The sequence below is a fragment of the Physella acuta genome, unplaced genomic scaffold (assembly GCF_028476545.2).
Source record: "Physella acuta isolate Inbredline_101_S28 unplaced genomic scaffold, ASM2847654v3 ptg000094l, whole genome shotgun sequence".
In the NCBI taxonomy this organism is placed as follows: domain Eukaryota; kingdom Metazoa; phylum Mollusca; class Gastropoda; family Physidae; genus Physella; species Physella acuta.
The window spans coordinates 609098-621608 of NW_026731614.1; the positions used below are offsets into that span (position 1 = coordinate 609098).

The 12511-nt window shown below is 33.4% G+C and overlaps 1 protein-coding gene across 1 annotated transcript; it reads left to right on the forward strand.

Moving 5' to 3' along the window:
- The first annotated feature begins 37 nt into the window (after nt 1-37).
- On the forward strand, nt 38-3477 carry LOC131929454 (uncharacterized). The gene is made up of 3 exons (XM_059285679.1): nt 38-819; nt 1485-1587; nt 3341-3477. Exons 1-3 carry the CDS (start codon nt 211-213, stop codon nt 3475-3477), a joined length of 849 nt encoding a protein of 282 aa, XP_059141662.1. The 5' UTR covers nt 38-210.
- Nucleotides 3478-12511: the final 9034 nt, after the last annotated feature.

Consider the following 12511-nt stretch of genomic DNA (forward strand, 5'->3'; position numbering starts at 1 on the left):
GTAGATTTGGGTAGATTTGGGTAGATTTGGGTAGATTTGGGTAGATAAGATTATGGAACTCTGGAGTAACTACCTGCAAGTCCATTGGATTAATATGGTTTTTTAACAAGTATAGAGATAGAATCCATACTAATATACTTTTGATTGTTGTTTTAATGTGTTGAACTATCTAGTATTTGAAAGAAACAATAGCGAGGTAAACAAATATTAATGTCTGGTATACCCACAGGTGACAGGTTCCTATCACGTGACCTACCAGGTGACCTACAACGTGACCTACCACATGACGTATCGCGTAACCTATCACGTGACCTACCCGGTGACCCAACACGTGATGGAAGATTTGAAATTCGTGACGAAAGTGAAGTTCTACTGGACGACATCAAATGTTTACAGTTAACAGAAGACTCGTTTAGTGCAGCGTCTCATATCGTGAGAGAAAACAAACATTTGATTGGAGATTTTAAACGACTTGTGGATACACGGACACAAGGAACTAGACAAGAGTATTTAAAGTGTTGTATGGAAATGTACAGGCTTAAAGACGATTCTAGAATAGAAGAAGATGAGGTTTTAAAATTCCAAGTGTTAAGTCAATTTTTGTTTCACCTGAACATAATCCCAGAATCTGTAGCTGAATATCGCAGTGCTGATGTGGGCCAAGTAAAAGTTGATGTTGAAACTCTGCACAAGCTGTGGTGTTGGTTGTGCTCCTTCAATGTACAGTGTACACTACAGCTGGCTGTATATGATGACGTTATTTTATCATTGATCGAGTATATAAATGATTGGGATATTGATGACGATGAATGTTTTGAGGTAATTATACAAATATCAGCTCTGTACTTTGTTGTTGTCCAGTAGCATAAAATGATAATGGAGGGGGGGGGGGGGGAGGCGTGGCGTGAGTAGCGGTTCCTATTTATAGGGGTAGACAACAATTTGAAAAATGTCAGAAAGTATTTCATTTTGTCAAAATAATATAATTGCATGGAAGGGAGGTCTAATATGCCAAAGCTACGGTGGAGTATGGGTTGTCACTATTAGTTACAACACCGTATGATACAAGAATACTATTTCGGTAATTGGAGTTTACAGCATGACTTCTCAATTCACATTGTTGCCAAATATTTCCCAAGTCTCCTCCATTGCAACAGAGTTTCTTCCAGGCATCTCTTCGGGGGGGGGGGGGGGGGGGCAATTTATATAATTTATATAAAATTATGTACTTTTAGCAGTGTCCGCCCCCACGAAAAAAGTCTACCGCCCCCCCCCCCCCCCCTCCCCGAAAATGTCAAGTGCCCCCCCCCCCCTCACCGGAGAAAAAAGTCTGGAAGAAACAATGCATTGCAATAGCAAGTGAATGACATTAACGTTGCAAAACATTTTTACTTTTTTTTTTTACTGTCACGCAAAATATATGCCAGTAAATAAGTAAAACAAACATTTAAAAATATCTTTCACTTTTTTCAACCCTTTTACAGTACGCTACTTGGATTATCTACAAAATAATTAAAGTGTCGGATATTCAAACACAACAGAAACTGTGTGTCTTCATCGAGGACTCAAGATCTATTTTTGTAAAAAGTAAATCTATAACTATAAAATTAAAAAAAAATTTTTTTGGTAAATAAAATTATTTTTGGATTAAAATTTATTATACTACGCTCAACCATCCACATTGCTAAAAGCGGTGAAACTTGACTAAGAATTGAGTCAATTAGATGGGGAGAAAGTCATGGAGGTTAGCAAATGCCTGGCAGATTTAAATAAACCGGGAGTGCTTTCCCCAAAACTTTCTCGAATATTCTTATATAACGTGGAATATAGACATGATTTTTAATTATTTATACTTTTAAAAATAAAATAAAATCTCATAGAAAAAAAATTGCGCACCAAGCGAATGCCAAAACAAAATGTGCATAATAGTGCGCAATATTATTAGTACTTTATAAATTTACATTCGCTTGGTGTGCAATTCTTAAAAGTTTAAGTAATTAAAAATCATGTCTATATTTCAAGTTATATAAAAATATTCGAGAAAGTTTAGGGGAGATCACTCCCGGTTTATTTTGTATGCAATGTGTAACTGTTAAGTTTAGCAAGATTTAACAGTTGTATGATACTTTAATTAATCTACGTTGACCGTTTCAATCCTGAAATCAACGACAATCTTGTGTAAAATTTGGAACTTAAATATTTGTTTAGAATTAGCAGAGGAATACACGTAGGCCTACATACGATTGTTGGCGAAGAAAATGATGAATGAGTGAACTGATTTTCCTTTAAATAAACCGGGAGTGATCTCCCCTAAACTTTCGCGAATATTCTTATAAACGGGGGATGGCAATGCGGGATATAGAAATGATATTTAATCCATTTTAAATTACTTAAACTTTTAAAAATAGAATATAATTTCGTAGAAAAAAAAGAATTGCACACCAAGTAAACGGCGAAAAATATGTGTTAGATAGTTCGGAATATTATTAGCACTTTATAGATTCATGATTTTTTTTTTTTTGAAAAATCGGAAATAGCGTAAATTTCTACTTCCGATCAAAGGAGTTTACTGAAAATTTGACAGAATCAGAACATTAGATCTTTTACTTATATGTAAAATTTCGTTTATCTATCTAAAAACTGCACTAAATTTAAATGCTTTTGAAAAAAAATAAAAAGTAGAATAAGTTCCACTTGCGGTTACCGGAAATCGCTAAACAGTTGATACAGAACTACATATTTGATATTATATTTATATATATATATATCATTTCATTAGTCTAGCTGTAACGTGACTTAAGTTATCGAGTTAACTGACATACACACTCATACACACACTCATACACAAAGATATACGAACAAAATTGCAAAACGTTGTTTTTCCAACTCAAGGAGGTGTAATACGTCTAGATTTGTGAAAATCTTGATTTTTCTTTGCACTATTACAGTAACTCCTCTGCACTTCGTATACGAGAAAGTAAAAAAAAGAACCCACTTCTATCGAGCACAGAACACGAAAGCTAAAGTTACAATTGCAACGGGTACTCAGAAAACTGATTACCAAAGATCGTATGAATTTACCACACTTCGTGCTCAGATTAAGCCAACCAAATCAAAGCTCTTTATTGTCCATTCCCACAGTATAATGAAAATAATCAAAACCTCTAGTCTAGGTCAACGTTTTTTTTCTAAAGTAACGACACTTATTGTCTTAAACCAACGGTGGGAACAAGTTGTATTTTATATTTGAATATAACTGTGTTGATGACAAGGTTTGTTTATTGCAACATTTAATTTGTTTACCGTTTAAATAAGAATTGTGCGTTTCCTTTTGTTTCAGGAAATACAGTTGCGCTTTATGTCCTTGCTTTGTTCTCAAACGATGATCAAATAGATGACATCATAGTTGATGATGACATGTTGAGAAATGTATATTATGACGTAGAAAAAGTATTTAAGTACAGGTTTGACAGGTAAAATAATGTTGCTATTTATTTGTACAGAATCTTTTTTAAAGATCGATTGGAATGATTACATCCTTTTCGAGATCTAGTAGTTATAGCCCATTACGACTATCTGTGATGTTGAAAATCATGTAAATTTTTTGAAATAATCTAATTGTGCTTTTTTAACATTTTGTGAGCTTAAATATTATTCTATGTATCGTTATTCAATCTAGAAGTGATTACATAATATTTTGGCAGATTTATTGTGACCTCTGACTCTGCATTGTATGAGACCGTGGATGACAGGTTATCAACGCTGCACAGCTTGTTTAGAAATAAAGAGATCAGACACGCTGTCATGGGATGTTGTTATGATGATGAGAATCGGTTAGACATGATACTTAGCAACTGGCAGTCACACAGCGATGGGTGTATAAAACTATTGACTCTGTTTGCTGACTGTACCTTGTCTTGCTTACAGATAGAGGTGAGAGAGTTTAAACAGTTTTCCAGGAATGTTAACATATGCACATAGTGAATGAAATTATGAGATTAATATTAAAGTAAAAACAATTACTTCTATATAAAATTCTAGTGTTTTATTAGTTTTATCTCACTTTATTCTTCTCTATTTTATAGCGAGGATTGTGGCGGATAAAACACAAGTTAGTTGCTGACTCTAGAACACAAAGTGTAGATGGTATTGTGGCCTTAGGAGAACGGGTTGCTGAATACAGCCAGGAGTTAGTTCCAGGTGTGTAGTGTAACAACATCTAGCGAGATTTCTGTGTTAACTAAACAACGGCTAGTGTTGTTTTGAAAATTTGATTTGCTTTTTTATCACTGAATAAACCGGGAGTGATCTCCCCTAAACTTTCTCGAATATTCTTATATAAAATAACAGGGGATGGGAACTCGGGCTATAGACATGATTTTTAATCCATTTTTACAAGCTTTTATTTAACTCACTTCCTCGTCAGTCTGTCTGTCGTCAGTCGTCAGTCTAGACGGAAACGCAGGAGTGAAAATTCGGATAGTTCTACTTGACCGATACGATTCACATTTGGCACGTGGGTCAAGACATGAAGACAATGCAATCTGAAACTAAATTTGACTTAATTGGATGCCTAATTGATTTTTTATGAATTAATTAAAATTTGGACCGAATTAGTAGGCATGTCTAGCCAACCACACCACACGCGTCATCAATAGCTGCGCCATCACGACCACGTAATGGCTGCGTTCAAAAACCATTGCGCGCCTACTGAACGTGATATTCAGTAGGCGCGCAATGGTTTTTAGTCATGTAACTCTATTGTAGATAAAACATGTAAAGTACTGAAAAAAAATTCATAAAAAACGTTTTAATAACAAGCTTTTATGTAATGATGCACTAAAAAGTAGAAAATAAATTATAGACTACTATTTAAATAACTATAAAGAAAAGCGTGGGTGTCTTCCTTAACATTAGTAAAGGTATCCAATAGATACTAAAGTGACCCACGCTTTTCTTTATAGTTATTTAAATAGTAGTCTATAATTTATTTTCTACTTTTTAGTGCATCATTACATAAAAGCTTGTTATTAAAACGTTTTTTATGAATTTTTTAAATACTTAAAGTTTTAAAAATAGAATAAAATCTCGTAGACAAATTAATTGCACACCAAGTGAACGACCAATAAAAAAGCGCATAATAGTGCGCAATATTATTAGTACTTTTAAAATTTACATTAGTTTTTTGAGAAATCGGAAGTAGCGTAAATTACTACTTCCAATCAACGGAAATTACTCAAAATTTAACAGAAGGTAGAGAATTAGATCTTTTACTTACATGTGAAATTTCATTTATCTATCTGAAATAGTACTCAAGTTATAGGCTTTTGAAAAATTCAAAGTAGGAAAAGTATCACTTCCGGTTATCGGAAATCGCTCAAAAGTTGATACGGATCTACGATTTTGATATAATACTTATATATGAAATTTCATCAACCTAGCTGTAACGGTACTCAAGTTATCGTGTTTACACACGGACACACAGACACACACACACACACACACAGACATACGGACAAGATTGCAAAATTATGTTTTTCCGTATCAGTGAGGTGTAAAACGTCGAGATCTGTAAAAATCTCGATTTTTTTTTTTGCACGATTACAATACTTTCTCTATACTTCGTATATACGAGAAAGTAAAAAATGAAAAGACTTAATTAATTAATAAAGAATAATTTTTAAAGTAGATAGCTAACTGCGTGTTAAAAAATGTTTTATCGATGTATATATAAAAATGAAGTTCCCGTTTTATGTCTTACGGCCAACACAATAAAGTTAGTCTGTTTCCGGATCTCGACATATGAAGGCTCTAAGCCCAGTCGCCTTAACTTTGGCTAATGTAATTCAGGTTACCACCAGAGCTGGGCGGACTTTAAAACGTTTGTAGACTTGAATCTGCGATACCAAATTAAGATCTTAGGGTAAAAGTTGTTCAGCTTTATATTTACGAGAGTTTAATGCATTTAACATTACATATATAGGCTACTACATTTTACATCAATTTAGGCAATTAAAACAAAATGTATTGCATTACAATAATATAATCGATACGACGAAAACTTAATATAGTAGAAAAAACATTTTTTTTTGGCCGAACTGCTATGCTTCTGTCCGGATGCCTAGTCGCCGACTGAATATGTTGCTGACTCGGGCACTAGCCAATAAGGCCGTTGTTGTCCAGAACTGGACCGGAGACTTTCTTAGTTTCTGTCGTTCTTTAGTTGAATAAACTCCTGTTCTACCGAGCGAGGCTTCCCCTAAACGCTTGTAAGTCAAAAAAGAGAGAGGGTATCTAACCTGTCCGTATTTATACCTACGTCCTATCCCCTTAAATATTCCCACTGGATAAAGAGGCCAAAACTTGTGAGCTGACAAATAATTCCCCAGCACCCTAGCGCTAACAACCATGGCCACTGGTCAGCATAAAACTACTAATGTTTTGTCAGTTCCTGTGAACCGTCCATCTATTTATCTGTCCATTTCACTGCACTCGTATTATATCTAATACATTTCTAGTTTCCCGAAAGCATGTGTGGAATAAAGCACCCTAATGTACATATTATATATATATATATATATATATATATATATATATATATATATATATATATATATATATATATATATATATATATATATATATATATATATATATATATATATATATATATACAGATTGAGATAATTCCGAGTAACTGTAAACATTTCCATTTCAAATTTGTCAAGTATTTCCGAAATTTGTCATTGGTACAACTGACGCAGCCAGTTAGCTTAATTATGATTTTCCAGTAATATGTAGACTATAATTTTAATATCGTACATTAAGTTACATTTGTTTTTCACTTCACAGATTTCTTTCAAACAAACAAACGAATCGAATTAAATCCTTTAAAAACTTTACTATCAGAACTTCAGTTAGATGAACCACAAGTTGTAAACTGGTTAGAAAATGTAAAGTTGTATCCTCACGTTTGTGTTGGCTATGAACTGGTTGTGAAATGTATTTTAAGTTTTAAAACTTTCCCTGCAACTGAAGTTTTAAAGTGCATCAAAGAGCTGCATTCATACCTGAGATACGATTTACTTGATGTGTACACGGAGATGTTTGGAGAATTTCTGACAGATGTCAAGTTTTTTGAAGAAACGTGGAGAAAATATTCTCTAATACTAAAGTTACTTGGACGAGAACACTACGACGATTCAATCGACCAACAAGAAAACGTGGACAAAAACTCAAAGGAAATTTTGTTTGACATCAGACAAGTTTGGATTGTGACCTCATCATACGGCAAACTTTGTTGTGATCAGCTGATTGCTTGTGGCGTTTTAGATGAGATACATTTCAACTTGAAAGTTGTTGACAAAAATAGCATCGCTCAGGTAAATAAATATATTTAAAATCTGTGAACTGTAATACACCATATGGATACAATCGTCCGGCTGAGTACGCTAATATCGTCGTATGGTCGTCTGTTGAATGGGTCAATGTGGTTAACCCACCCGCCCACCCACCTAAAATATATTATATTGTACAAGCTGACCCGCTACGAAGTATACACCGCCATCTAGTTGTTCTATTTTCATCTTATCAGCAATTCATAATTTGTGAATTCAACACTTCACCCTCCCGCCCCCCCTCCCGCCCAGTGAAAGCAGCCGTTTACAGACTATGAAAAGATCAATCAGAAATTGTTATTCCCCTTCGTTTCGATTCAACACTACACCCTCCCGCCCAGCCCCCCCCCCACTACCGCCTTGTGAAAGCAGCCGTTTACAGACTAAGAAAAGATCAATCAGATTACCTCCCCTTCGTTTCAATTCGTTTAATACTAAACTATCTGCCCCTAATAACCGTCTCTAACCCGGCACTACGATTGTAAACATACGGGGTGAACCACAGCTCAAAAGACCATGTGGGAGTGGGGGTGGTGGCTATGCTGCATGGTGTTTTCTATCTTCTCCGTGAAGAGAATTATATATATAGTTATTGCGAATTGAGTAGCCAATAATGTTTTATGCAGTAATCGACAATGGCATTTTATAAGCTAATAAATTCTCAAACTTACGGTGACCCGAAGGTTGAAATAATTTCAATAAAGACAACGGAGCCGTTTGGACTATTTTAATAAATACTTATAACAGGAAAGCAAAACATGCGATACTGTAGCCCAAATCAATGTAAAACGTTGTAAGAATTATGACATCGCTTTCATTTTGATCTTTTCAGACTGAATCTTTCAACTTTACATCATCCCTGTACATCTTGTATTATTTGGCTTTCCACACAAAAGTTTTACACAGAGGAGACATTAAAGACCTGTTGTTGGAGTCATTGAATGGAGGTGTCTTATATTAATCTTTTATTAACAAGAAACTTAATGAAGATAATTTTAGCAATAATCCGAATGTAACAATTGACAGTTGCAATTAGGAATAGAGGCTACTGCAAATGATATGAACTATCTTATACAGAGAAAACACTTTTTTAAAAGGGTTCTGTTGTTGGAGAAATTCAGCAGATACGCGTTCACCTATTGTAATGGTGGTTTATATTAATCATTTATTAGCAAGAAACTGCTAAACAAAATAAAATCAACTCTTAAGACAACAATAATTTTTTTTTTTCAGTTAGGTCAACAGATGCACGTGTTGTCATAAGACTTTGTGTTGTCCACATGTCACAATCTGAGGAATACACGGTTTTACCTTGGTATTGCTTAAGTGAGTTTTCTGTTTGGCTACACCGTAACAGACACAAAAAGTACTTACCTTTTATCTCAGGGTCACGTTTTCGCAACAAATCCAGGTATGTTAGAGTGACTCTGTGATTATTTGAAAGTGATTTAATTAGTAAAATTATGTAAAATCAGAAATATATTTTTTATCCTTTATCTAATTAATTTTAGAAATACCCTATACAAAGTAGTGTTAGGATCTGTAAATGTTTAAATAGTTATTGAAACATGTAATACATTATAGGTAAAAGATAGAAGAGGATTACACATTCCCAAATGTGTAGTTTTTTTACCAGGATTTAACCATGTAACCCATAATGTTATTGTAATAAATATGTAAACGGTTTTCAAAGTTAGTTTTAATACTAATTAAATAAATATTGTACACGATACATAAGCTTTAGTTTTTTTTATTATTTTAGATAAAATTGTCTCAATTTGTTCAGGGTTTTTCTCAGCCCTTTATCTCCGGTAAGGGGGGGGGGGCACTTAAACTTTCCGGCTGGGGTCGGGGAGGGAGACTATGTCTGGTTGAAGAATAAATTTTCTTGTATAAATTATTATTTATTTGTTTCATTTTGTCCGTAAAGATGCATGAAATGAACTCAAATTAAGTTTTAGGTCGTAGAAAATCTTTTGCAATATATGCTAACATTTTAGTCCTTAAACTTTGTATTTTTTAATAACTCAATTAAATTTTTCATCTCAAATGAATGACAGTAATGTTGTGAACTTTATTTATGAACAGTCACTTAGACTTTCTACGAGTTGCACACAAGTCAGGTTGGTTACGAGACTATGACAGCCTTGATTTCTTACTAACGTACATCCAGGAACATTGGCAGTGTATACAACACGTACCAGTTATATTAAACCAACTAGATAAGCTGGTGATGACGTCAAACCTTGGACACACAATGAAGGTAATCATCTCATTCTAAAACGTGTTGTTCCTACTTTATATACAACAAATTACTTACAAATCATCCATCTATTATCTACAGAAACAAAGGCTGTTGTTAACGACACTAAAGAACGTAACAGCACACAATGACAAAGATGGAAGAGAAGCGGCGAATAAATTAGCAGATACCATTCAAGTCATCAGAGGTATCGGTAAACAAAAAGTTCTTCTTTCTCGTATTTGTTAGGTGATTAGTGTCGCGAGACACCTCTAGATATTTAACTGTAGGTCTCTGATAAAACATGAGAATAAAACAAAGCAGAAACAACTAGTTGCTCTTCAAGTTATACAAATATAATATACAGACCAACAGATCCTATTCGAACCATTCATATTCCTATTCGAACCAATCATATCTTTATTGCAAGGATTTTAGTTTCCTAAACTGGTCATTTAAGATATTTTAAAATTATGTAAAAGTGTTTGCATTCAAATTTTAGAATTTCCTGTAATAGAACTTAAATTATCGTCCTACTCAACAAGACAGTCTTCTATGTATTTTATTGTACTTGTGGCCAACAGTATTTGAGAGATGCAGGTCAAATACCTTTAAAATAAAAGAATGCGGACTAAAAAGAAACTCATTATATAAACATATAGTTTCATTGAACAAGAGACACATTTACTAATAACGTTTAGCTTAAAAACGTACTGGATAGTGATTAATGTTTTCAAAAATTTAAATTTTGAAGATAATTAAAACAGAATTCTTAACATCAGAGCAATAATTTGCATTCTTTAAAATGTATGTATTTTTATTATTGTTCTCTTATTCTATTTTCGATGAGAAAGAAGAAAAGATAGACGACGAAGACGAGGAAGAAGACAGTGAAGATGATGGGGTTAAAACAGAGAGAGAAGAACGATTGAAGCAAAGGCTAGAAGAAATACGCGTGTCCTTTTCTACAGTTAGATATTTATTTGTTAATTGGTACAAAAATAATATAATCAAATCAGCTGTGGCTATTTTAGACGTTACCAGTTTATCAAGTTGTTCAGTAATAGAGGCGGATACTGGACAGAGAATTGATCAAATTTTACACAACAGTGAAGCGAGTGCAATACTTTTAACAGAGTTCAACAGATGGCCTGAAATGGCGAATGTTGCATTAACTCTTGTTGAGAACATAAATAAAGTGCCAGAACTTGTAGATGTTGATGAGACAATTGACAAAGTAATGAAATTGTTTGAACAAGCAGACATAAAGGGGGAAATCAAAAGAAATAATGTCCTGAAGGACTTGACGTTAAGGACTTCTAAGCTCACGTGTCTTACTGTAAAACATGTAAGTAAAACATTCACTTGATTCTATATACTATTTTACTATTGACTGTTGATAGTTGTGTGTTAAATATGTGTTGTAAACATATTTCAGATCTTCACATTTCTTGTTTTTCTGGTGAAAATGTTTGACTCAAAAGTCGACCAACAATGTTTAAGTGAAGAAGAATTAAAAACTTTGTTACAGAAATGGAGCTCTGATTTATCCAGAACAAACGACGGTATTTTATTAAAATAAGTCGTTTCTTAGCTGTTGTCTTTATGTACTAAAGTAGAATGAGTTAAACTTTATTTATATTTAAATCTTAAATATTTTGATTCTCAATCTTGTCATATATCTTAGATCTAGGCCTAGTGATGTTTGTGATCATATCAATGATAACCGACGTCCACCACGGTCAGCATTTGTTGGTGTACCAGGACACGATACAAGAGCTGAAACAAAGATTAGTGACGTCATTACATCTTAGTCAAGTTACGTTTCAAGTCTACTGTGGGGAAAACAAAGGAATAATCGGGTAAATTAAAACAATACATTAACATGAGCTTTAAAAACAAAGCACTACTTTTATAACCTTATTGGGACGGACTTGAGTCCACTTTACCATTGGATGTACTCATAAAATAAACATAACCAAACACAAATGCGTATGCCTATGCTTATTATTTACTCGATGCAATATCTGCGAACATATTTTTATATGGTGTGAATCCGTGAGTACTTTGTCAGACGGAATGGTCATGGGTGAAAGACAGATTCTAAAGACTTACCAGATGCATACCGTTTTTTACTTTATCGGTGCCTAGTTACGAAGTGTTTTTACTTAATTTAATTGGTAAAATAAAGCGTTTATTTTGAAGCATACTTTACATTTGTCTTCAAATAAAATTGTAAGGTATTGCTCCATTAATTTAACGCCAGTCGTGCTCATATTTTAATATTCTAACATAACTTGTCAAAAACACAAAAACTCTACCCCTTTATCTGAATTTTAAAATTTATATCTAAACATTTCTATTGACAGTATCTGCAATATTTTGTGCCACCTACAAAGACTAAGTCAACAAGAACGGTTTGGTACAGAATTCCCTGAACATTGTTTGTTCCATCTACAATCTATTTTGTTACAATCATGCTGGACAAGACAACAAGAGATAGAGCTATGTCTGCAAATATTGGCTACTTATACATCTAATTTCAGAAACTATATACAGGTTAGAAAATAAATAAACTTAACATAAGGCATTAAAAATGTCAGATTTCAGTTAGTGAAACGAATCTGTAAACCGGTTATAATTTAATTAGGAAATACACGACAAAAAACGGCTTTCATTAAAACACATTTTTAAAGGAAACATTTTTTTTATTTTTCATTCTTTCAACTTATTATAAATCTAGCAAACAATTATAGTTTAAGATATTTCATTAATTAGATCTAAATTTATTTTGAGGATTTTCTAAAAAATCAATATTTAAAACAGATATTTCAGGACGGATATTCCCTTCTCTGTTCACTACAAGCGTGTG

Bases quoted from the DNA above. Each gene is read 5' to 3' on its own strand.
- LOC131929454 (XM_059285679.1), top strand. From the start codon at position 211: ATGTCTGGTATACCCACAGGTGACAGGTTCCTATCACGTGACCTACCA. The intron at 820-1,484 runs GTAATTATACAA...ACCCTTTTACAG, and splicing joins ATGACGATGAATGTTTTGAG to TACGCTACTTGGATTATCTA. The intron at 1,588-3,340 runs GTAAATCTATAA...CTTTTGTTTCAG, and splicing joins AAGATCTATTTTTGTAAAAA to GAAATACAGTTGCGCTTTAT.